This window comes from Chelonoidis abingdonii, chromosome 10 (assembly GCF_003597395.2).
Source record: "Chelonoidis abingdonii isolate Lonesome George chromosome 10, CheloAbing_2.0, whole genome shotgun sequence".
NCBI lineage: Eukaryota > Metazoa > Chordata > Testudines > Testudinidae > Chelonoidis > Chelonoidis abingdonii.
The window spans coordinates 70,555,747-70,583,166 of record NC_133778.1 but is presented as its reverse complement, the minus strand read 5'-3'; the positions used below and the strand labels follow the sequence as shown (position 1 = coordinate 70,583,166).

The window sequence follows — 27,420 nt, the reverse complement described above, 5'->3', positions numbered from 1 at the left end:
TTGCTATGGGTTTTTTTTAATACGTGTCCCTGTAATTCCATCCCAAAATAAATATTTTTAAAATATCTCCTAAGCCTTTTTCTGGAGGGGGGATAACAGTGGTTCAAACAAATAAGATCAAATTTGCTGAACCCTCTTTCTGTTAGCCAGTAGTTTTCCTTGTTTAGCAGCCAAATTCTTGTAGCTGTACTTTTTTCTTTCTGAAGTAATTTCTGACCATCAAAAATGGCATCTTTCTTACGAGTTGCAGTAAAACGTACAGATTTAGGTTGAATGCACGTTGAGAAGAATGTAGCTCCAAGAGGGAAGAATTGTTGATGTAATTGTCTCTATTCACTGTTTTGGAAGAAAAATATAAAGAATTGTTTTTCTTGACGTACAGAGTTTGTTTTTTCAGAAGCTTTGTGTTTACTCTGTTTGCTATATTGTGCCACAGAAAGAGGTTTCATCTGTATTTTGCGATTATTTGTTGAAGTTGTTGCGTTTTCACCATCTAATTGTGAAATGAGGCATCCAACCTTGATTTTTTAATGGAAGAGTTTGGTTAATAATACTTGGACATTTTTATTGTGTTGAGCTTGTAAGTCTCTCCAACTGCCTTACATCAAATGATTAATTTGGTCTCGCAACACTGTTGTGTGGAAAGTAAGTATTAGACACGTTTTACACTGGGGGGCAGTGAGATTGATTTGGCCACATTCACACACAAAGTCAGTGACTGTGAGGAATACAGACTCCTTCTTCCTGCTGTAATCACTGGATGCTCTCAAAACAGTGCCAGATACAATACGCAGAGGCCAGATGTTGAGCTGGGGTATATTGTCAGAGCTCCGTTGAAGTCTGTAGAACTATGACAGTTTACATCAACTGAAGATCTGGTCCCCAGGTATCCTGATTCCTTTGTTAGCAACTGGGCAACTCAGTAGTGATGGAAATATGGTTGGTGTCTAGGGAATGACCTTGAATGGAATTAAAATGTTGAGTTTTCTTTTGTTTTATCCATAGCTGACTGTATTTAAAACAGTACCTTTCAAAATGACAGGACAGTGTGGAAACTATAATTTAATACTGCAGTGACAAATGAAGATCTTGATAATATGCCTTCACACTGATAATTTTATATAAGTAATCACTTATTTAAGATACAGCAGAATGAGTCTGAGCCATGTCCATGAGGTGGTGAATAACAAGAGATTTCTAGGGATACTCTCTGTGTACAGGATTGCTATTAGCTGGACACTATATGCAATCACAGTTGATATATGAAATTCTCTTTACTCAAATATTGCAGTTCATTTACTCCCTGCCCTCCAAAACGGGCTAGTGTTGATTACTGTATCCTGATTTTACTTTTAGAATTTTGTATTTCCCAGATGGTCTTGAAAGACTTAAGTTTACATTATGGTGATACACAGTACATGGTTTGCTTTAGTGGGTGTGATTGATGTATGTCAATTGCCTTTTGATTCCACCTGCTGTACCCTAACGTTCTATATGCACGCTTATAAATGCAGCCATGCTGGTGTGACTAGAGCAAATCAGGAAACCTTTATTTCAGCCTGACCTTTGTTTCAGAACTGTAAATTCCCACAGTCATTTTAAATCATTCTGGAGCAAAAGTCCACTCTGTGACATCTTTGCTGAAATAAAGGTTTTCCTATATTGAACCAGTCATGTTCAAAATCACATTTTTACTGATTTCTGAAAATTAACTCTTGTCCTTCCTGGCAATGGAAATGCTAAGTGCATTTTTCTTCTGCACAAATAGCCATAAGGATCCTCTACCACCATTTTCTCAAAGCAATAGGTGACTGAGCCACAAGGCCTCTTTGCTTGCTTCTAAAAAGATCTAAGAGATCCATTATGTTTTCTTCTCCTCTAGCCCGCAAGCGCCACCTCCACCTGAACCGGCTTGGGAAGAAAAGCTAACAAGTGTTATCCACCTAGCCGGAGAAGACTTCAGAGAGTCTTTAAAGAAGAAGAAGCATGCTCTTGTCATGTTCTATGCCCCATGTGAGTATTTGTGTCTCTGTTTATCATATAGCTTCTGTGTCCCTTGAAGCTTCTGAAATCCTGTAAACAGTCGTTAATTTAGACATAGACTTGAAACAAACCTCCAGATCTGAACACCCTAAGTTTGTAGAAGTTCATATCTCAGTCTGACTTAGTTGCTTGAGACCCTCCCTAATATATCTTATGAATCTGTACGGGGGGCAGACAGTCTACAGCTTTAATCCAGAGACTGACTGTACTGCAAGGGCTCACAAAGGAGGCAAATGAATAAACAGAAAGTGCATTTATTTTCCTCTGCTTCATTTATGGCCTGCATAACATAAATTGATTCCTTATAATATAGTGATGTTAGTATGTTCATTAGTATGTTACTCCAGTTTATTTGCCATGCTAGCTACAGTGAAATCAATGGAGTAGTGCAAGGGTGAATCAATCCCTTGATATTCCAAATCTAAATTCTGATGGAGCCATTTCAGGAGTAATCTAAACCCACATTTTGATCCCTGCCTGGAATGAGAGTCCAACTTTAACAACTTCATCACCAGATTATCTCATTTACGTATAAATAAGCTCCAACCAGCTCCCTTTAGAAGTCAAAGGGAGTCTTTCCATTGAGATAAATGGAGATTTGGATCAGGCCTTTTGTAAATCAGATGTGCAGGGTGGGGAGAGAAGCCAGTTTCTCCTACTATTTGAAATAACTCTTTTTCAAATATGTTCAGTGCTAGAAATGTTTCCAGCCAGCACTGGCGTTTGGCCTTCTTCCTGATTTGCACTGTGTTATTTAAATCATTGTCAGTATTAGTCCAGAGGTGGCTGGACGCCATTCAGCTTTTAGTCTTGGGGAGGTGTTTTGGTTTGTGATGGGAAGAGTCTGTTTAATATCTATGGCCTGATTTGTTTTATTAAGGGCCCTGACCCTGCTCCCTCCCAATTTTTCATGCAGAATACTGTACCATAAGGTGACTGTCTCTGCAATTAATTGATAGCATTTAGATATGTACTTTTCTCAATCAGATTTGTTCCCACACAACTGGAGACTGTTTTTGAGTAATCAGGCAGGAAAAAAGCTCCTTATTTTGCTTTTCTGTAAGAAAATTAAACATGAATGCATTCTGGGCTCCTGTGAAGCTCTGCTGGATGTGAGACACAGAGAGAAGGCAATTTCTGGGAGGTTGTAAAAGAAAGGAGAAAGAGATTTAATCCTTTTTCAACTCCAGTTCCCACCACCCATTGACTAAAAATTGCCCTTGTGCCAGGAATTTCTGATACATGGATCCCTATTGATTAAGAATGAAGTTTATTTTAAAAGCAAATACATTTAATAGTAAAAGTAAGACATATGCCATTGTTCTCTCCAGCTAGTTCATTTTACCCTAGCTTCCTAGTGTGAACAACATCCACGGAGGGAAGAGATCTTTTTCTTCCCCCACCCCGCTCTGTGTGTGTGTGATTATCTTTAGGTCATTTTAACAAAATCTAAATTAAATAAAAACTATTTAAAAGCATGCGTTTAAAATATTTTAGTCTTCATAAGTCACTAAGGGCATGGTTTAGAGACTCATCAATATGCAACTCCAGTGATCAAAAGCATGTGACTATAGTCTTACTTGTGACGGATAGTACCTTATACCATAAGTAATCCCACTGAAGTCAACAGGGCTACTTATGAAATAAGGTACTAATCTTATTGTGAGTAAGGGTATCTCAGTCCGGCCTTAAGTGCATTAATGGGTCGGCATAATTCAGTGCTGTTTGGTGCAGCTGGATTACTCTTTGGATGTAGTTTTACAGCATACCTTTGGGTAAAGTGGTACGTGAGTCTGTCTGCATAGAGGATAGATTGGTGTTTGTTAAATATCCTCGCAGGGCTGTTTATGACTTGTAGTCAAGAGTGACCAAATTTCCACTACAATTTCCCATGTTCAGGGTGTACAGTATTTCAGCAGATTTGTTTTTGCTTAATGTGTGTCTGTATGCATGTGGGGGTGGGTACACACACACATGCAGCAAGCCTGCTTTTAGTCAGCCCTGGTAGGAAAGAACTGATGAATATTTTAAATCTCTGGTTGCAGTAAGATCATTATTAAGGAAACAGAACAGTACAAATCATCCTATAAGGAGTTGGCTGCGTTTCTGCCCTGACAATGTGCCTTCTGCTAAATTTGATAGATTATCTTTTGTTTACCATTTCCTCAGTCATGGGACTTCTCCATGCTTATGCTTGCCAATTAACGTTAACTTGCTTATTTTAGTGCAGACGGAGCACTGCTAAAATTGCCAGACCTCATTAGATCAAATAATTTTCTTTCTCTATTCAGTGCTGCATCCTAGGCCAGTGCAGTCCTGCAGTGTGTTACTATATCCAGTCAGCGCCCTATGAAGGAGCTTGTCTTATTTTTTTTTATTTTTTTGTAAGAATTGTGAACTTCTGATGATTTAGATTTTGGATCTAAAACAGTAGGTTGAATGTTCTGACCTTTCTAAAGCCTTCAGTGAGATGAATAAACCTGTAGGCAAAGGCCACAGTCATTTCCTAATTTTATCCTTTTCAAAATAATTGCTTGCATTTATATAGAACCTGATAACCCAAAGCACTTAATGCATCTAGGAATCCCTTCACCCACTGAAATGCAGCCACTTGTGGGATCGGAATGTAGCAGTGTTTTAAGAGCACAGTGCAACCCTTCGCAGTCGTTGAAAACAGGAAGTGAGGCATACTGAATCAAACCACATCTACAGGGGGGATTTAGGTGGGCAGCGCATAACTTTCCCATCAAGAATTTGGCCAGGACATGGAGGCTAACACCTCTGTGCTTGCAAAAGGATCTTAATGGCTTTGAATATGTACCAAAGCCCCTTGAAGTCAACGGAAAGACTCCCATTGATCTCAGTGGACTTTGTGTCAGGCTGTTTTGAGTGGTAAGGATCTTGGTTTTATGTTTCATGCAAAAAATGGCTCTTCTAGCAGTGTAATGACTCCTAATTTACATTAGGCTGTTAGTACTGACTCGGTGGAAGAGCAGCACCCACTATATAAACAATGCAAAGAGTCCTGTGGCACCTTATAGACTAACAGACTTAATTGGAGCATGTGCTTTCGTGGGTGAATACATCCGACAAAGTGGGTATTCACCCACGAAAGCTCATGCTTCAATAAGTCTGTTAGTCTATAAGGTGCCACAGGACTCTTTGCTGCTTTTACAGATCTAGACTAACACGGCTACACCTCTGATACTATATAAACAATGCTACTTGTAATAACTAGGTTTTCACTGGTCTTCCATCTTGGTACTAAGCAGATCCAACCTGGAGCAGAGTGGTTCTGTCTGGCTGTAGGCTGTATAGTGACAAATGGCATTATGGCTGCAGGCCTTTTCAGCTGTACCAAAATTTTTTAGTGTTAACATGCCCCTGCCGTTGCACAGTAAACTTCATGATAAAAATCAGTTGTTGATTAGCTGTAAGAGCCACAAAGGGCACACAGATTGCAATAGAGTATCATCTCAGTTTGGAATGTTTTGCTGGGTAACTCCCAGTGAATCAGACAAGAGTGCATTATAAGGTTTATTACAGAGAGTAGCGTTCTGGTATTTTCTTCTAGTTAGGATTTCTGTTAAGGGTTTTCCACACGTTCAAAAGTTTCCAAAAGGGAGAAAAAAATGCAACTCACATTTATTTTCTTTCGAACAGAAATAATGTTCTTTAACAAATGAAAACTAGCATGGAGACACATTTCTTTGTGGATTATCATAGAGGTCAAAATCTACCTCCAAGAAGACTTTTATACGAAGGAATCAACCAGATCGGGAATGGGGTTGGATTGTGATGGAATAGTCTTAGTTCTTTGGGATTTATTTTAATTGGTCAGTTTTAGTGCAAAGGTTTGGTGTTTCCCAGACCAATTTGATTTCTCTTCTTAAGACAAACACTTTAACAAACATGTCCTGTCAGCTGAAACAAGAAGTAATAATAAGAAAAAGCTCACTGTTCCTTTTAGTGTCTTGTAACGATGGTCATTGCCAACACTATTAATTTCCCAAATGGCTTCAATTTGTAGGGCTCAACAGGGTTCACAGAGTGGACATTTTTAATAGATATTTCACTGCTGAGAGCTGATTTTCAGTTAGCTTTACTAATCAGCAGAGAAACTTCAATTGAACCTGAAATGATTATTGCCTGTTGGTGAGGTTTAGTTCTTAGTATTATTGTAGTGTAACCCATGGAGGTTATGCAAAGATGACCCAGAGTAAAAACATTATTAGGGACCACACTCTTCTATGAAACGGTTTTATATAGAACTGGTCGGAACTGGGCAGCCGCTATACGTATAGTTAGGACATTCATCTCTTCTTTGACTTTTGCTTATCTCCTAAAGTTTCCCCAAACTTGCATTGTTTTTTTTTGTGGTGCAGGTGAGTTAGAAAGTGAAACCTATCTCTGAAAAATGTTTTGGGTGGGATCTGAATCTTGGTTAAAAGAAAATGGGTCTTAACATTGTTGTAGGATGGTGGTTGGGAGGCATGACAGCAGGTCCTTCTCCTGGCAGTGGTACAAACACTCTTTTCAGGCCACAGGATCCTTATTAAGATGTACCCTGACTGAGAGGCCTTGTCACCAGCTAGGCCAGGAACACCGCAGTCTGCTTATGCATAGCGGTAAGAAATCAGATGGGGACACAGCTTTGTATAGATTAGATCAGTTATTTTCTGTACTTCCGTATCTATCTCGTTGATGTTATGTGGGACACTGAAGTCTGCAACAGGCGCTCATTGATTTCCCCCCGCAGACTTTGCTGGAAACTAAGATCAGCCTCCTGCCTTATTACCTGCACCAATTATACCCCTTCTCCCTCCAGTCCCCTGATCCCCAAAATGGAAACTTCCTGGTTTCATCTCATCTGTACACCCACGAATACACAGAATGACACAGGTGAGCAGGAAGTTGGTGCACAGGAGTGGAACACATCTGGGCTTCTCCAGGGGCACAAACAGGCCAGAAAGTTGCCCTAATAAGATAACTGAGGATCTCCCTTCCCAGTTCCATTGCAGAGTAATCCTTAGCTGGTATGGAGCTGGCTACCCAGACCTCTGCTATCCCCTCTTTGTCCTCTCATGTAGGGGTGTAGTGAGTCTGCTGTGCTCTGGCGATCCCTGTCTGGTGTAACAGCCAGCCAGCATAGCTTAGAGCAGGGACCAATGGAGAACCAGCCTGTTACGTGCCTGAGTGCTTTACAGGGGCGAGACAACACACCACACACACACACACCACAGCGATGATATGGCTTTTAATGAAGGTAAAGAAAACACACCCGCAACGGGGACTCTGCACGTTGCTAACTCAAAGCGGGGAACGAGTCCAAAGCAGCACAACAATTTCTGGTAAATATAACTTTATGGTAATAGCATGTAAAGCAGCTCATACATAGGCATGTGGGAGCTTTTCCCACAGCTGGGGCTATCTCTTATGGCAAAAGGCCAAGCTTTCCCAAACACGCAGGGCTTCCCAGCCTAAGCGATTCCAACCGGCTACATACAGCATGCACTAGTACACAGCAACCTTTAATAACCTGTCCTTGAGAAGGCGAACAGCCCTAGCTAAAACAGTAACAAAATCTTCCGCAGTCCCTTACACAGCCCCAGAATCGGGGTGTCATAGAATTATTTCTTTTGTGGTATTCCCTGCCCCCTCGCTAGCTCATCACTGTAGATGTGGAGAGAATTGATCCCTATGTGAGGGAACCACAGTGAAAAACTATCTGACATATTCAACTATTAGGTGAGCTAGAACCAAACATGCATCACAAAGCAACAGGTGTGTGATAAGTTCTGTATCCCATAAGCATGTGGGAAATGCTGCACTGGATCAGATCAATGGTCCATTTAGTTCAGTATCCTTTCTCTGACAGTGGCAGCACCAGTTCTTTCAGAGTAAGCATTTATGACATAACTTGTCCATGGGAGAGATTTCCTAACTTCCCAATAGTTAGAGGCTGGTTTCTGCTGTAATTGAGACTGCTTATCTTTTGTGCCAAGGACTGGTATTTAGTCCCTTAGACTATCCCTGCAGGTAACTACATAAGGGGGTGTGTATACATAAGCCAAAATCCTTCAGGAGTCTTCATGACAGAGATATCAATTTTATATGCACACAAACACACACCGCATATACAAATTACTGGCTGCACACAGCAAAGAATCCCTTTAAAGGCAAAAGCATCTCCAGGAAGGTTTTAGTGGCTGAAAGGAGAGGAAAATATCCAGGACCTAGATCTGAGCATTCAGACAATGACGCTTCACATCTAGTGGGTTTATGCATTTCAGAGTTTTAATGATTTATGTGAGCTCTGCCTGTACCTGATTTCTCTCTGTACATTAGTGGGGAACTTGCTGTTTACTTTCATGTCAGTCAAGTATCTGCTTATTGGTGTAAATAGTGTGGATGACAGTGCTGTCCGGAGAATCCATTAATGGTCTGTTTTGTTAATAGGTGAATCTGTACAGAGGCTTCCATGATCAAGCTGGCACAGCTACTGTTACATTCTTGATGTTTGAGGATGATAATTAGTACGGAGAGAACAGCTCTTAAAATCGTTTGTCCATTACTCTTACTTCAGAATCATGAGTTAGTTTAATGGACTGAACACAGCTGAGGAAGAAATGTGAGGAAGAAGCTAGGAATACAGCTATGGCACTAAACCTGAAGATAAATTAGTCAGGTTCACACTCATAAAGCCCTCTTGTTTTCTGAAACAGGATTCCTGCTTTAAATCTTTAATAACCTTAAAATGTTACAATTGATTTATTTATTGGGAGGGAGATTACCCATATTATGTGACTGGCTGCGTTAGATGATTTAGCAGTCGTACCACGTGTGCCATTTGCTGCAGAATATTCCTTCTTCCACCCTCAAAAGTGCAACCATTACTCTGCGATACAAAGTTATGAATAGGGAAGGTTTCAGATTGCTAATGAACTACCATCCTTCTGAAGTCTCTTGACTTTGTGGGGTCAAGCTCATATTAGATAATGCTGTAACTTCTGTTTTCAGCTGATACCATAATATTACAATGGGCCTGATTTTGAGCCAGACTCTAATTTAGGACTTTGATGCTGCAGTTAACTGCCCCTTTATCTTTTCATCGGCAACTAGCTGGAGGCCCTGCTATAGGACTTTACCAGCTGTGCCTACAAGTCAAGTGATTGCATGGCAAGATCCGGTTTGCTCATGCAGTTAAATGCAGCCACACAAGTGTAGTTGGAGTTAATTGTGCCTGCAAAATCAGAGGCCAAGTTGAGGCCTGTGTTTGTGGTCCACAGCTTCATGAAGCTGTATTTTAAAGGCTTTGTCAAGTGCCACTGGGAACGGACAAAAAATGCAGAGAAAAATCCAGGTGTTCTGTGAGTGAAACTCCAGCTTTGTTCTGAGTATCTTTTATTTCAACCCTTTTCTGTTCTAAACTAGTTCAGCGGTGCTCACTGTACATCCTTCTGTTTTGCTGGATTACATGTGTCAAGGGTCAGAACTACTTTGATGGTGCTGATAGTCCACTCTTAATAAAATCGTATCTTTGTCCCCTGCTGTAGGGGGAGATCCAATCGAGAAGTCCTCCACTGCTAACCTCTTCCTCTTTCTTTGCCTAACCCATCCCCAAATTCCAGGGAACCCACGTTTGGCCTGTGATATTTTTTGTCAAAGCTCCACACATTTCTGTTAAAGGCAGCAATTTGAAAGGATTTGGTTTTATGCAGCACCTTTGCACTCTAGGTATCTCAAGCGTTTGACAAGGTAATGTGATAAATACAATATGCAGACAGTAAATGCGTAGGCACAGCTGTAGCCATAGTTACCTGGGTGCCCTTTCAACACACGATATGTATGCTCTTTGAACAAATGCGCTTGAAGGGTTAATGATATTCTGCAGCCAGTAGGAGATTCTGTGCCAGTTTCAGACCAGACAGATTTCTAACTAGCTAGGACTTCAGAAACCGACAGGAGAGGATTCCAAGGGTACGCAGTGCATGTCGTTGCTCTGCCAAATGACAGCAAGCTAGGAGCTACACTTCTAGGATGAAGACTGACAACCTAGAGTGAGTATCCAAAGGCACCTCAGGAAGTTAGGTACATAGCTGCCATTGACTGTCAGTGGTAATTGAATGCCTTAGATGTCCTTGAAAATCCCCCTATAAGATTGGTGGAAGAGAGCTCTCTTGAAGTACTACTAAGGATAAAAAATAGCTCTTCAGATTCACATAGCTCTTCCTAGACTATGCAAGAGACTAATTAATCCTGACAGCATCCCCGGGGAGTAGGGTGTAAGTTTCTCCATTATACAGATGAGTAGTTGAGGCGGAGAAATGCAGACTTGTCTGAAGGCACACAATGAGTTGATGGCAGAGCTGGGATTATAACACAGGAATCTCAAAATTTTAGCGCACTGCCTATTGCTACAGATAATGCTGTGGAATAGTATCTAACCCACTCGCTTCATGCACAATTACTGATGGCTTTCTTTCACCTGGTCCTTTAAATCACCTATTACAGTAGAAGGAAAATTTCTTTTTCACTCTTTTTTTAAAGTGTTGATAAAATAAGACTTCAAGTATCTTAGGAAACACCAGCACATTGTGAAATTATTAATAGGTTGCTTGTCAATGTTGAGAGCCATGAGGCAAGGCTTAATTGACCTGACACTTAAATGAAATTCCACAAACTTCTCAAATCAAAGGACAAACACCTTCCTTTCAAATATTAATGATCATTCTCCCAAGCCACAAGTTATGTTGTCAGGTCATAGTATGAAAAAAGGTTTGGTCCCAGATATTATATTAAAAGGCCCTCCAGTTCTTTAGAAGTGGAACAAAAACAAATTAACCTTTCAAGAACATCTCCAAACGGCTTTCTTGAATTTTTCTGTGGTTTCAATAACTTGTGTAGCTACATGAATTTTATTAGTATAAGCACTAGCTGTTTTTTCAGCTCTGATCTCTGCAATTATAGTACATGATCTATCTTTCTTTGATTGGCCAAGGAATAGCCTTCCTTTATTCTGGTGAACCGCTTCAATTCTCAAAATGGAAACAGCCTTTGTTGTCTTCTGAATTCTGCCAGCTCCTCTATTGGCTTTGAAGGATTCTGATGTGTTTCTTTCACTTGCTAGGGAGTGTGGTTGTTTTAAAACCAGTAATGGAAGGCAATGTGTCTTTGTCTTATTTAGAGGGTGATTATTTAGACTAGCAGACAGGGAGTCAGGACTTCTGGGTTTCAATCCCACCTCTGCAACCAGGCTTGATTCTGCAAAGTGCTGGGCACTCTCAGTCAGACTTCAGGGCACTCAGCACCTCACAGATGTGCTCAGTTCCTAGCAGAACCAAACCCCATGAGGAAGTTATGTAACTTCTTTTTGACATAGGTTAATCTTGAATCTTATGAAAGGGATAGTAGTGCTTATTGCTCATGGGCAATTTGAAGCTTAATTAAATGAATGTTGGTTGCAGCTGTTGAGATCCTGGGATGCGAGTTGCTAAAAGATTGAAGGGGTTTTTTTCTGTTGTGCAGAGACAAGAGCTCAGATGGTGTAAATGCCATTGTGTCCTAAGCCAGGTGTGACAGTACTGGTTTAAGTTTGCATAATACATTTTATCCTGAAGCGGGTTACAACCTTAAATGTCAATGTTGTGTGTTTAATCTGTCCAGTAAAATAATAGATGTATAACACATACATATCATAAATATATTGATTACTCATATACTCCTTACTCGTGTGTGAATCTGTGTGTGTGTGTCTATATATAAATGTATGTCTTATGATCGAGACAGAGATCTGTAAAGGTATAATAAGATAAAATTGTCAAAAGTGCTGACCACCTGGTCTGCACACTGATTTTATAGTGGTATAACTACTTTGATTTGGGATGTGACCAAAATAGTTGTACTGGTGCAATTCCTACTGTGGGTGCAGTATAGCTCATTCTCCTTCTCATGTGGGAACTCTTACAGTGGTGTAGCTGTGTCCGCACTAGGGGAGTTATACTGTCTAACTATATCGTAGAGTTAAAACCATACAGTTTGTGTGTGCAGGCAAGGCCTAAAGTGACTTAGTAGTAAATTCGAAAGACTCGGGTATATAGAAGTCTTAAGTCTTTTTTGAAAATGGGACTAAGGAGCCTATCAATGGGATTTTGGCTCTTAAGTGCCTAAATCCCTTCTGAAAATTAGATTTAGGCTACTTAATCAGTTAGGAGCTTTGACACTGAATTCAGCAACACCTAAATACCTTTACAAATGTGGGCCTAAGTGCCTTAAACCCTTTTGAAAATGAGATTTAGGCTGCTAAATCAGTGATGCATTGCAAGGCTTAGCACAGCCGTATCTAAATACTTCTTAAAATCTGAGCCTCAGGCATTTTTGAAAATGTTACCCATGTATATTATAAGGTCAATATTGTGACTTCTCTTTGTCGGTCACTATCTATTGCACACACTGTTCTTTGGACACATGGATAATAACTATCTGGTCCTGATAATTTACTGCATTTGAGTTTCTACACTTTCTTGTTCAAGGCTCTGATGCCTGTTAAAGAGAGAGTCCGTTTTCTTGTTTAAAAATAAACAAACAAAAAAACCCACCTTAAAATGAGAATTTCCCTATCATACGCTAGTAAAATAGAGGCAAGAAATTCATTTCACTTTTTCACTGCTTGAACATCCTATCCCATCTCCCTTTGGTAGTATGGAAGGCCTACTGTTGCACATGCAGTCTTCTATTTGTGATGTAGCAGAATGATTACTTACAATCATTTGGTTGATTTTTATTATTATTATTTGGTCAATTTGTTCTTAATATCTGCTTTGTATTTTTCTTTAAATCACACTTTACCTGGCATAGGTTTTTATTTTTTTCAATCCGTTCAGTCTTATAGCAAAATTTTCACTTGCAAAAGGGCATTTGTTAGCCTTAGTAAACTCACATACAACCAACTCACGTATATCTGGGGTGCAATCCAGACCAATGAGAGTTTGGGTCATCCCTGCCCTGTAACTTTGGGTGCCTCGCAATGCTTTGTTGCAGTCGCTCTGACCTGGGCCACTCACAGACAGTACACAGGTTGTACCCTGGGGTTTCTGCATAGGGAATGAATTTTGGTCAAGATTTTTAAAAGCAATTTAAGGATTTTGCTTGCCTCCATTTTAGGATGGCAACTTTGGGGACCCTTTACAAAGGGCTTCATTTTCACAGGTCAGGATGCTTGGCATGTTTTGAAAACAGGGTCCCTTTAAGGTATCTCAAGCTGGGCACCCAAAATCACAATTCTCTTCTGAAAATCTTGTTTGTACTGTGTTTAAACCTGTCCTTTGGTAAACTCAGCCGCCATGTGAATTCAGCCAGGATCAAATTTCCCAATGACACTAAAAGTGGAGAGGTAACCTTTAGGACAGTAGTGGGGCATCAGGCAACTAGGGGAGATTCAGTAAAATTTCCTGATGGGAGAAATTAATGTAGTTGTATCTATGCTCTTTAAGTGAGTTTATTTTCATGTTGTGACCCTCATATTCTCCAAGGCTATAACCAAAACTTTGCTGCAGTGAAGGTGTAGGATAAGGATTAAGCAGCTGGGAGGGATGAGCCGTGACAGAATCTATTTTGAGAAATGTTACGTGCTAGGAGCAGAACCAATGAGAGCCTCCATTTCATTCTTTTGTGTGTAATGCTGCCCAAGCACCCTTGGTGACTTATTCCGTCTGTGCTGACGAACTGGTAATATCCCTTTTATTTTTTTAAATGATTCCTTTACATCTTTAACCTCAATTATCTAAACCTTCTCTTCATAGAATGTGAGGTCTTTTCTATCTCTTGCTTCTCTGTTGGGTTATCTAGTCCATCATCATCCCAGGACACCTGTCCCATCTAGCCAGGAATCCCTTCCTATTTAACAATAACTGCAGGGTGGTCACAACCCCCTGACATCTGTTTGTGATGCTCCTGAGGGTCACCACCCCCTGATTGAGAATCCTTGATCTAGTTCATCTCCTGGTGGCCTCTGCAGTTTATTCCCTGCAATACGTTTTGGAGTTACTTGTCCATTCTAGTTTTAAATGCCATAAGCTGTGGGGCATCTAAGCGGATCATTCCAACTTGCCCATTTCTGAGTTTTAGTCTTATCGTTGGTATTTACTTCTGCCAGTATAGGGCATTCCTGTTTCAAAATGAAACATTGCTGCTTTGACCATGTTGACCTTGCCATGGGAAATTGAATTCTTCTTAACAAATACCTTCGTCTTAGCACCTCATTGCAACCAAAACTGCCTATGGATGTTGTCGTGCATCCTTAAAGGGCACCTTAACCTCTGCTGATTTCCCCCAGACTCTTCAGTATAAATAACCTTCCTCTGTCATTATAAAGCCTGTTATTTTCAAGCAAGCTGAGGAAGGTGGAACCCATCTCCCCTGGTATAGGTCTTCCATTTCAAGAATGTTCCTGCTGTGCTGCCACCCTCATCCAGCTAGATACTACAACTGAGATTTTCAAAGATACCAGAGGGGTTTTGAATCCCCATTTCCCATTGCAATTAAAATCTCATCTTTTCAAGATTTGCTGCCCTATAAATACCTGAGAGAGATGTATAGAACCTTTCCACTCTTGACATCTCATTGACACCTTAAGTTGCCTCAAGTTTAATCTTTCCATTCCAGCCCATCTGGAAGATCTCTTCTGAGCAGCCCGTGTACTTTCATATCTTAATCCACAGTAATTGTACACTGTTTCTTTTTCACATTCAAATCTTCACGACAGCGTGAATACTTAAAATAAAAGCGTGATGAGAAGTGTGAAAAAGGAGTGGTGGGAATGAGTTTTCCGTCTGTCAAAAGAAAGATGTCATCCTCTGCTTTTTTGTGGATGCGTGCCTTAAATAGAATGACTGAATTGGGTGGTTTCCAGTTTTCTGCATTTGGCAATCCTTTTAAGTTGTAACAGATGAAGTTCCGTCTGAGGCGCTCCTTCCCACATCTTTTTCAATGACTTCTTGAAACTCCTTGAGCATTCAGCACAGAATTTGGCACTGACTTCACATTGGTTCCATGGGTAGATGGTCAAAGTTAACAGAACGCCCATTGAACAGTGATGCTAAAAACCATATGTTGGTGTTTTTAGCTTTGTGACCAGAATACGTTAAATAAAACACACCGAGTCAAATTCAGAAGTGAAATGTAAGGTACACACCCGTAAGCCCTGGTGGGAGAGGGTTTGTGTTAGACATAGGAAGGACAGGTAGGAAGGGAGGAGTGTAGAAGTGAAAGCAACTACCAAGAGTGTGTAAGATTTTGGATTCTGTGTGGTTTAGCTATCTCCTCTATGTTGCCTAAGAACTCCAAACATATTAGTCATAGCATTTGGAAAATACAGGCAATGATCCAGATGATCTAATGGTCCCTTGTGCCCTTAAAATCTATGAGTCTTTGCTCGTAGCTGTCTTGATGCCCTCTGTTGGATATTACTCTGCACTATGTGTCGTGATGACGTGCTAGGACAGTAGGGCAATTGAGCAACTGTTGACATGCCTGACAGTTTTATTAATCCCCTGTGATCAGCTAAACTGCTATTTGGTATTCTGAGCTGCCATCTGTTGACCACAGTAAAATACCATGTTGCATTTTTAATGTGAAGTGGACTTTTCTGTCTCTAAAGGGACACTGGTGGTTTATTGGCTTTCACTTGTATTTACTTGAAAAGAATGACTTGTTCTAAATCCTAACTATCAAAGCTACGTGTCAGCACATAAGTGGGGGCTTGTAGCAGATTCCCTCCTCAGGCACAGAGAGTGGTACAAACCACCTGAGGGATGCTGTCTGAAAGACATTTGCTTGTTGGCAGGGGGAACTTTAAATCAAGTTGTGTTTGGTTTTGGGGTGTCTTATTTTCAATCTGAAGGATCATTTAATAAAAACTGTGTAGGAGAATCAAACTCAAGTCCTTCAAAACAACCCCCCCAACCCTCCAAAACACTTTGTAGGGTAAGTTATTGGGGGGACCCTTGTCTTCTAGAGGGACTGAGTGGAGTAATGCTGTCAAAGTGTAAACTACTATTTAAATAATTTTGAGGGAAGGGTTTCTTTGATTGTGGGTGTGATTTCTTGCCACTTTGCTTCTGAAGTGTCTTTAAGTGTTTCCCCATCACCCATTATTATCTTATTTGTATTGCATTAGCAACTGGAGGTCCCAGCCAAGACTGGGTCCTCATAGAGCTAGATGCTGTACAAAAAGATACTGAGAGACAGTCCCTGCCCTGAAGAGCTTACAGCCCATATAGACAGGACAGACAAATGGTGGGAGTGGAAACAAGGGCACAGAGAGGTGATGTGGCTTATCCAAGATCACCTATCAGATGGGTTACAGACCTGGGAAAAGAAACCGAGCAATCCAGAGTCCCAGTCTAGTGACTTGTCCCCCGGGCCAAACGGCCAGTTCAGCCTGACCAACACTAAAGCACTTAACAAAATTAACATAATAATCTTCAGACTATACTGTGTATGCACAGGGATCTCTTTACCGAGCGCCGAAGTGCAGCTGCCTTTGGGATGGAATGTAGCAACACTACAAAGTAGTTGAGGATAGTAAGGCCTGGTCTACACTGGGGGGGGGGGGATCGACCTAAGATACGCAACTTCAGCTACGAGAATAGCGTAGCTGAAGTTGACATATCTTAGTTCGACTTACCTCGCATCCTCACGGCATGGGGTTGATTGCTGTGGCTCCCCTGTTGACTTTGCTTCCACCTCTCACCGAGCTGGAGTTCAGCAGTCGATGGGAGAGCGATTGGGGATCGATTTATCGCATCTACACTACACGCGATAAATCGATCCCTAATAGATCGATCACTACCCACTGATTTGGCGGGTAGTATAGACGTACCTTAAGGGCAGGATTTTCAGAAATGCCTGGGTAAGTTAGGAGTACGAGTTCCATTGACTTTCTTTGGTATTTACTTCCTACCAGTTCACTGGCTTTCAGTGGGACTTATGCTCCTAAGTCACTTCGTGCTCTTGAAAATCCTTCCCTGCAGGAAGAAGACTGTATGTACAATTCAAACAGAAGTTGGCAGGATGGCCAACAATGTAATCAATGGTACTGCAATTTGCCAAGATGTCAGGGTTAACCATCTTCACTTGTGAAAAAGGCCATGAAATCCTTGATACCAGAACCTTGGTTTTACATCTCATGTAAAAGACAGCAACCCCAGTAGCAAAGTGCCTTTTAACATCATGCTAGGGCATCTGTTCAATACTGACTAAGAAGGGAAGAATGCCACCTATTTACAAATATTTTGCATTGATAAATGACAGTAAGACTAATGTGAACTGTACTGTGAACACATAGTTGGCTGCATGCTGCTCTTTATCATTTGAAGGCAAGGGCAGGAATACTTTGATTATCTGTCGATAGCTTTTTACCTTCACATTAGATCAGTGCACGGCTGGAGGAAGTTAACCAGTTTCCTTTGTGTCTATCCAAAAGAGAAGGGCTCTGACAACTCCTTTGTGCACAATCTCCACAAGTTAGGAAGAATTGTTCACTGCAGATCTTCTAGTTACTTTTGGTCACACCGATTTATCTAATGTAGGCCAAGTATTTGAGAGTACCTCAGGTTCATCACAGATAATGTGCGGAGCCACTGAATTGAGACTGTTAAAATCTGAAGCTGCTCTCTAATGAAAAGGGCAGATCTTCCTTCCCCGGTTTGCTTTTTTGTAAAATATGAATGAATGTTTTCTCCACGTAAGTGAGAAACTAACTAGTCTCTAGTTTGACACTGCTATAATACCAGCACATATTAGCCAGTCTTTCCCACAAAGTATTACCAGTATACTGCGCAGCCTTTCTGTGTGTAGATTTTTTCCTTCCGTCCTGTCCTACCCAGTCCCCTTTCAAATTGCCTGGTGTTTCTTGTGTGAGCAAATGAGAGGAAACTATGGAAAAGCAAGGAGCTGTAACCTTAATGCAAATTGGAAGTCTGTCCTCCAGCTGTGAAAAGCTAGGGTACTGATGTACTTTGCAACCACCCCCAGGGTGTGACTCTAGAACTTTAGAAGTGTGGGCTTGATATTTAATACAGAGATTGTCTCATGGACACCTCCCTTCCAATTCTCAAGCCTACAGACCCTCTCTCCTCCCACTCACAACTGTCTCCATCTCTAGTCCTCCCATTATCAGTCACACAACATCCCTGTGACAACTACAGTAATTGCATATGTGAAAACAGAATAATATGAAAAATCTTTAATCTGTTTATAGATGTTTTCTGATGCTATTTAAAGCAACTGGAAATAAGGAGGGGGACCCTTGCGCTGTGGTTCCAATTCAGGAAGGTGCTTAAGCTTCAGTCCATCCCTGTTCAGGGCAGCATTTAAGCACGTGGGGAGACTTATTGGGACTTATGCAAATATTTAAGTTCTCTCCTTAACTTGGATACTTTCCTAAACTGGAGGCCATGTCCCTCACCATACCATCAAGTTCCTCGGTTCAGAGTTTGAGAACCTCTCGTCTAGAAAGTTTTTTTTTTTCCTTTTAAATGCTGATTCTTAATTTACCTACAGGCTTGTCTCTCTGTTGCCCCAATGTCCGTTCTGCAATGAATTTTACATATTTTTTTCCTTTTCTTCCCATGCTGCACAGGGTGTCCACACTGTAAAAATTCCATCCCACATTTCACAACTGCTGCAGAACTCTTTAAAGAAGATCGAAAGGTAACCCATTTTTAATAGTTTCTGAGATGTTCAAAGTGCCTCTATCTTTTCACTTAGCAAGCTTGATCTAGTTCATTTAATGATAAGTCTTGTGCAGAGGAATGCTGTTGAACAAGTTAATCGGTTATAAAATATGTGTGCATCTTAGAAGTCATACTGTTTTTTTTGGCCAAACTGAGTTGAACTTTTAACCTTCTTTCTGATTTTTCTTTATTTTTCCCTTTTAATTCTTCTTGGGTGAAATCTTCCCTGTTAAGTCATGTTGTAACTCTTTGAATCTACAGATGAGAAATAAAGATTATTTTAAACATTTTATTGTCCACCCTTCCTTACGTTCTTGTTATACGTTCTTGGGGTGGACATAGGAAGAAATGTATGTGTCTGAGATCTGGGCTAGCCTAACTCTTAGTTTGACCTGGCTACATACTTCAGAGCAGTGAAAAATTTTGCTCCCTGTTCCACAGGTCAATCTAAGCCCTGGTGTAGACGCAGCCAGGTCAACAGAAGAATTCTTCCATCAACCCACATACCACCTTTCAGAGAGGTGGATTAATTAGAGTGTTTCCATAAACACTCTTTCTGTCAGTGTAGGAAGCATCTACCCTATGGCCCTTCAGCAGCACAGGTGCAGTGCCGGAGCTGTGCACTCTAGCAGCTGGACTGTAGACATACCCTGACTCTGGGCAGAAACGCAGAGGGGATTATCAAAAGAGCTTAAGTGATTTACAAGCAAAACCCAAGTGAAGTCTCTTGAGAGCACAAGTCCCATTGGCTTTCAGTAGGACTTACGTTTTGTAGATCACATGCAAGCTGTTGAAAATTCCACCCTTAATCCAAAACCTGGGAAATGCAGTTTGTGTCAGATCTATCAAATCCATAGTCACGTGGGTAGTCCTTGCTTACACAAATACAATGGCCTCATTGGCTCATATAAGCAAGGGTGTCCACTGTTAGGCACTATCATCTCTCCTTTATTAGTACATCTTCAGTCTGCTCTCGTCTCTATGATCTGTGATGTATTTCAGGATATGGTTTGTATGAAAGATGCTATTAAAAAAAAACAACTTTTTTTTGTTTCTTTTTTAGTTCCCTTTACTTCTTCCCAGTCTTTGCAACCCAGCACCTTCTGTCTGTACAAGAAACAGAGGCTCCAATTCAACAAGCTCTTTAAGGACATATCTAGTCCCTTTTTCTCACGTGCTTACAGTGAGGAACATGATTAAGTCCTTTGCTGAATTGAGGCCATAATCCTATATCTATGTTTGTGGTTAAACTTCCTGTCTGCTTTTCACTTAGCCATGCTGTGGAAGTGGCTTGGGGGATTACCAGGAAAGGAAGGGCTAGCTTTGAAACCTCTTGCCATTTAGACTTTACAGATATTGGCGAGACCTCAATCAGCTATGGGTGCATCTGTGCACGCACATGCTGGGAGAGCAGGGAGGAGTTTCTATGGAGGGCATTTAGTCAATCGCTGAACTGTAGGGAGGTAAACTGCTCCCTTGTCTTACTTATGGATGAAATTAGAATGCTGCTGTTCTGCCCTGGGGTTCAGGTGGCATGTAGCAGAATTTAGTGGCACACCGTTCTCAATTCTCCTCCAGCGTTATGCCTTGTGGTTACTAGTTTGTTTCCAAGAATTCTAAAAACATGTCATTTTTCTCTCTACCTTCTGCTAGCTCGGAGACAGGCCTTTCTGTCCGGAGCTCCCTGCAATTTTATTCCATGTAGGAGTTACGAAGTGAATGTACCCAAAAATGTGAGACTTGCTTATCCGGATGTGTTAACAAACATCTGATCACAATTTTAGCATGTGTCATGGTTGTGCTGAATGCAAACATCTGAAGGTTTTGATTCACAACTGCATGCAGCTGTGAAAGGACTCAAAGCCCTGGAGACAATGATTGATGGCTGCAACTCTTTATTTCAGCTGAGGGCACTTAAGGCTGTAGTGCAGAGGTATAAAATGTAATGAGGTGGAACAGAAGATCCAACAGAGAATATTAAGGTTTGTACAGTTTCCAAAAGGTAGGCACACAGCAAAAACAGCTTCGTTCCCCTTGTTGATTTATGAAAGTGCTAAGGATTGGGAACCCTCTTCAGTCATGCACAACCCGTAGGCTTCCAAGATGTTTCTTGCTGCCTGTTGGTACCCTTGTAGAAAAGACATAAGGCCTTGATACAGCAAAGGACTTAAGCATGTGACTGTCTCCACTAACTTCAATAAGACCACTCCTATGTTTGAAGTTACACACGTCCTGAAATGTTTTGTTGAATTGTGACCCTATGGAATTAAACAGAGATTAAACCAAAAGGGCTCAGTAGACATTGTTCCAAAAATAAGGAACAAAGGTATTATTCTTAAAAATGTACAGAATGTAATAGAAAATAATCAAGCTTTCTCTGTTTTTTAAACTGTTGTCCTATAGGGTTCTGTAACAGGGATGCTAACAGATGGTTCAAGTTTTATCATTTTCTATTAAATTCTCATGGATTTTTCAATAAGTGTGGCCCCTTAGCATCTGGAAAATTTTAACTTTTTAAATTAAAAAAAGGAAAGGAAGATTCCAGGCCTTATTGTTGCAAAAATATCTGAAAAGGTGAACTGACGGAGCTCTCCCAAGTTCATAGAGAGACGGAAAACAAACTGTTTACAGGTGTGAATGTTGTCTCCATTATCAAAATGGGTCATTAATTTTGAAGACTCATAACAGGCCAGATTTTTTCCAAAGAACTCAATCTGTTGGTGTGCACTTTTCAATCATGTAATACTTATGCACTAGCGACAGAATTTGCGCATTCAAAGCCCATCATCTGCATGCAAAGTCACATGCACAGACATGAAGGTCACTATTTCAAAATTGGGCCCCCGATATCAACGTTTCATTGGTTGTCTCATGGCTGATTACTTTAGCAGAAATATCCAGCTGATGTCCTTGTCAAATGTGTCTACGCATTACAGAAGATCTGAAAATATCTGGCTCTGGCTCTGGCATACCACTCACAGCCCCTGCACCTCCACTTGCTTTAGTGTCTCTGAACTACTGGTAAGAGCAGGCCAGTGAGGAGAGAAGTCTAGAGACGCTGAGCCCATCCTGACTGTACAGAATTCTGGGTAGCTTCTGGAAAGGTTCTCGTGCAACCAACTCTGCTAGGGCCAATGAGACATCCCCCATTGCAAGGCTCCTCCCTCATTGTAGGGCTTCATTCTATGCCAGTTGCACATCACTTCTTGCTTTTCACAGCTGACAAAATATTACTTTCAGTTACTTTAAAATATTAAACCTGGGTCCTGGGACCTTCTTGTTTTCAGCTGCCTGGGGAGCTATGGCCCTCACTTGCAGCTGCCAGGAGAGATCCCTGGGCCTTGATTTGCATCTGCAGCTCTTCTTATGGATGTTTTCACTAGAGACCATTCGTACCTTCTGGCTCACCAACAGATGCTGAAGAGCTGCAAGTGTGACGGTTGTCCCTTTGCTGAACAGATGGAGGAGCATGAAGATTTGTTCAGTCCATATTCTAGACTAGAGACTCTTAGGGACGCCAATAAAACCTTTAGTAGTCCGCAGGCTCAATTTATCTGAGCCCCAAAAAGCTGAGTCCAAAGTTAAGCTAGAATGAATTGATTTATGGTCCTCTGATCTGAATTTCGTGGAGGAAATCTGTTGAATTTTTTCCCATGCCCACAGAGTAAGAAATATCTAGAATTCTGCAAAAGGTGCTGCTGTTTGGGCAAGCCTCTTTGGAATTACTTATATTTTTGAATACACTTGTACTCTTATGCATCTATATAAAGCCGAACACCAGTCAGCTAACAGTGGGTTTGTATGGTTGTCATTGAGGGCAAAATCTGAAGAAACTGGGATTGCACAGCCGTCACTGAAGGAAGATCTGCTGTGGTCTGCAGAACCTCTAGAAACCAGTGAGACTTAATGAATCACAATATGGAACTCCACCATTTTATTTCTGGCAGTTGCTTTTTTAAGGTTGAACGACACTTTCAGGTCCTAATCCAGGAAAATTCTGTGTGATGAAACTGGGACACAAATGCACTAAAGAAACAAGAAACTAATACTTCGGAGATTCAAGCATGTCTTGAATTAAAAAAAAAAAAAAAGACTCATCAGACATGGTAATGTTGTTCCTGTACATCATGGTAACTAAAGATTAATCTTCTCTTGCAAACTGATTCCCATAACAAGTGAATTGTGGCTAACCTCAGTGGGGTGTATTGTGTTTTGGAGATATAACCAATTACATAAATGAAACCTTGTACAGTAAACACAGGGAAGAATGGGTCCCTGTTTAATTCGTATGTGCTGTCAAAACCTTTTAAGTCACTTGGCAACAACAGACTTTTTTTTTTATAATCAGATTTGTCATTTGTAGTTGACTACTCTGTAAAGCAGATGCTTAGTACCATTCTTTTTCACACTGAACTTTTATCCCTAATTTATTTTTTTTAAATAAGCCTGTCCTATATCATTCCTTCCTTGAATCAATATTCAGTTATTCACTTCCATTTTCATAACAAAAGTCAATATTAGCTCCTGCAGAGATTTATTCCCTTGAATCAATAAACCTGTGCATGGCGGTGCATATTTTAATAGGAGAGCAATTGCTACCAGAAAAAGATATTTTACATCATCTCACAATGGCTGGAAGACACTGTTAAAATGCAAAAGGTTGAAAAACAGAAGGGGAACAATTTCCTGAAAGGAAAGGAGATTCCGTTGTCTCTTTCCCAGACACCCATTTAACAGATGCACATTTTTTTTAAATGGTAACGTCACTCTGGAATAGAAAATTGTTTCGCAGTTCTGTTGGGAGGTGGTTCCCCTGAAGAAAACAATGACACTAAGTATAGTAATATACTAGGGCTTGTCTACTCAGTGAGGTAATGCGCGCTATTGGGTTGTGGTTTCTAAAGCACACTAATGTGTTGCACAGCATATGCCCCCGTGGTTGACTCCTCCCCCTACCCCCGGGGCACATCTGGGGACATTGCAAGGAGTAATAGCTCCCATTGCTCCAGGAAAAAGAGAGAGAGAGAGAGCGCCACCACCACCCTTTGACGCAGCATATAGCCTCACCAGCACATTTCCCTCCACTGCACCCCCTTGCCTCTGAATAACAGCTTTCTCCTGCTGCCAGCTAATGTAGCAAGTAGAGGCAGTCTGTGCTGCAATGCTGAAGGTGTAGGATTCAAACCCGGTTTGGTGCACAATAGAGAGATTTACAGTTGCACCTAATAGAACTTGTTTTTTGTCTTTTTTATTTAAAAAAAAAATCCAAACCAATTAGGAAATTACATACGAAACTTCATTAAAAGAACATTGTTAAGGCTACAAAATCAAGAACTCCAGAGACAGGAAATATCAGGTCTACGGTTGCCCATGCAACTTTAATTCTGCCTTCTTACATGTACATTATGATACAGTCTTTCATTACATGGTCTGATGCAATATTTTCTTACAGGGCTCCTGCCTTATTTTAGTGCACACAATGGTTGCACAAGGAGGCAGCAATAAGCTTGCACAACTGTAAATCTGGCTTTTCCTTTCAACTACTTGACATGCAACCTAAATAATGGTCTTTTAATGTATAAATACCAGACATAAATAGATGAAGAGTTCTTGCTGCGGATTATTCTTAACATTTTATCTTTAGTGGCCCCGATTCGTCAAGAGTTGTACAAAAACTACCAAAATGTATTTGTGATTTTATTCCTTTATTTAAATAGTCTTCAGGAATCTTTGGTCTTTTAGGCCACTTTAATGGTTTCCCTGTTTTAACACATGAATAAAGAAGTGATATTCTGCAATGAGGTAGCAATTTTCATCCAAGGATACAATCGAGTTTGATCTTTCCAAACCACTGTGTTATGAGGATCTCAAATCCAAAACAACACAAACCCCAAGATAGATTTTCCAGTTTCTTTTAATTGCTGCCCAGATGTTGCGATCAGTTAATGTAGTTTTGACTGCCCCACCATGCAAATAAAAAACATAGTGGCATAGTAAGTGATCTTTAATTATGGGAGTACGGGGCGTCAGAAGCACTGACATCATGCAAATAAAAGGTATTTTGCTCAGAGTGCTTGGAGTAGGCCAGAGGAATGGAAAGTTAAAGTTAAAATGCATCTGATATTAAATTAGTTTTGAAACACTGTAGCCAGTAGTCAAAATAAACCCTTCTCTAATTGGTTGGCTTTTATGTAGCATAGACTTAACACTGTGTAACTCTTCCAGTCGCCAGCAAATGTGTAATGGGATTGTGAAGGTAAGTGTTTGTAAATTGCAGTAGAACTTCAGAATAACTTCTGCAGGTGGAGCTATGTATATATAATGACAGTGGGATTGGGCCAATGTAAGTAAAGTCCATTTTCCAAAAGAGCTGAAGCTGAACATTTAAAAAAAGGCCTGAGCCTGTGATGCATCCACAACTCCCACTGCAGCCAGTGGGAAGTGCTGGTTCTCAGTACCTCTCAGAATCAGGTTCCCAGTGGTACACACAGGGTGGTAACAGTAGCCGTAAGCCCTGTTTAGTCTGGGACGACATACTGTGGCTCCTAAGTTATGAGCTCTCTCTCTGAGCCGGCAAAGAGGAACAAAACCAGTCTACGGTAGATCAGCAGAGAGTTGCCATGCTGGGCTCTCTTTCAGCTGTTACTGTTATTTGTAGCGTCTAGGGACCATACCCGAGATCAGAACTCCGTGGTGCTAGGCACTGTACGTACTCATAACACACCTTACCCCAAACACCTTGCAGTCCAAACTACAAGACAGACAAAGGGTGGCAGAGGAGTAAAGCAACCTGCCTAAAGGCACGCAGAAGATGAGTAATGGAGCCACGATTAAATCCTAGATCTTCTGACTCTGGTGCCCTACCTACTAGACCCACATCTCGCTTAACCTGGGAACTGGGTGAGGGTTGTTACAGCTGCTTTGAGCATAAATCATTAATGCCCTTTACACTTGTATGAATTAATTAATAAACATTGCACTATCTTTCTATATAAGCTTCTCTGAATAAACAAAAGAGGGAAGAAGACGTTGCAGCCAGCCAGATACAGTAGTATATTTAGGGATAACGAAGATGGTTTTCTTACCCTGTAAGCACTTGCAGCCGAGTAGCCCTAATTAATGAAGTTTAAGAGATACAGTTCTAGTCAGCACAATGAATTGCACTCCTAGAGAACAGAGTTCGTCTTACCTAAGGGTTGTGCAAGTCAACTCGAGTCTGATGCTCTTATCCTTCTCCCCATCTCTGGAGATTATAAAAGCATGGCATATTTTGGTACAAGTGGTTGTTCCTATTCCAGACACATCGAGGCTGCAACAGCAGAGGGTGTGTGCACCTCTTCAGTTTCTCATCCACTAAAAGTGCCGCTCTTTGAAGCAGAAGACAGTTATGGTTTTTCATCTCTTATGTGCTATTCCTTTTGTATTTCAGATAGCCTATGCTGCAGTGGACTGTGCCAAAGAACAGAACCATGATCTGTGTAAACAGGAAGGTGTGGATGGTTACCCCACCTTTAACTATTACAACTATGGGAAGTTTGTAGAAAAATATAACGGAGAGAGAGGGGTAAGTATAAGAACAGGTTGCAATTTGAAAAAATAACGTCCCTGGGGAGAGGAATGTCTTGTCTCTTTCCATTTTTGTTGTTTTTGTTAACAGGACAGGGTAAACTTTCAATGTATTGCAAAAGGCTTTAACTTTTCCGCTCCCATCAGTAATTCACTGGGCTGAATCACTGTGTGCCACCCGCATACGCATTTTTGAACTAGAACTTGTTTGGTCTATTCGGGGAAATTTAGCACCTGCTAAGGGAAATTTGGAGTGAATTTTGATGATTTAGCTGCCAGGTAAGAGATTGAAGTCCAGGACCCCCATGGTAGCATTTAATTTCAGAAAAGAGAATGACACAAAAATAAGGAATTTAGTTAAACAGAAATTAAAAGGTACAGTGGCAAAAGTGAAATCCCTGCAAGGAAACTTTTTAAAGAAACCATAATAGAGGATCAGTTTAAATGTATACCTCAAATTAAAAAACATAGTAAGAGAACCAAAAAAGTGCCACAGTGTCTAAACAACAAAGTAAAAGAAGAAGTTAAATGTAAAAAGACATCTTTTAAAAATTGGAAGTTTAAATTGTATTGAGGAAAATAGAAAGGAGCATAAACTCTGGCAAGTGAAGTGTAAAAATATAATTAGGAAGGCCAAAAAAAATAAATAAATAAAAATTGAACAGCTAGCCAAAGACTCAAAAAGTAATAGCATTTCTTTTTTTTAAAGTACATCAGAACCAGGAAGCTTGCTAAACAACCAGCGGGGTCACTGGATGATCAAGATGCTAAAGGAGCATTCAAGGAAGATAAGGCCATTGTAGAGAAACAAATGAATTATTTGCATTGGTCTTCACGGCTAAGAATGTGAGGGAGATTCCCAAACCTGAGCCATTCTTTTTAGATGACAAATCTGAGGAACTGTCCCAGATTGAGGTGTCATTAGAGGAGACTTTGGAACAAATTGATAAATTAAACAGTAATAAGTCACAGGACCACATGGTATTCACCCAAGAGTTCTAAAGGAGCTCAAATGTGAAATTGCAGAACTACTAATGGTGGTATGTAACCTATCATTAAATCAGCTTTGGTACCA

At 40.7% G+C, this 27,420-nt stretch overlaps 1 protein-coding gene across 2 annotated transcripts in view; it reads left to right on the top strand.

The window, feature by feature from the left end:
• Window positions 1-27,420, top strand: part of PDIA5 (protein disulfide isomerase family A member 5) — a 123,369-nt gene that overhangs the window by 93,413 nt on the left and 2,536 nt on the right. Inside the window, exons 14-16 of one of the 2 annotated variants that reach the window (XM_032797036.2) lie at window positions 1,883-2,013; window positions 18,686-18,756; window positions 26,209-26,343. In XM_032797036.2, coding sequence (XP_032652927.2) covers window positions 1,883-2,013; window positions 18,686-18,756; window positions 26,209-26,343 — 337 coding nt within the window. Of the gene's footprint in view, window positions 1-1,882; window positions 2,014-18,685; window positions 18,757-20,432; window positions 20,542-26,208; window positions 26,344-27,420 lie in introns of those variants that run through there. The other variant, XM_032797037.2, reaches the window with a different exon arrangement.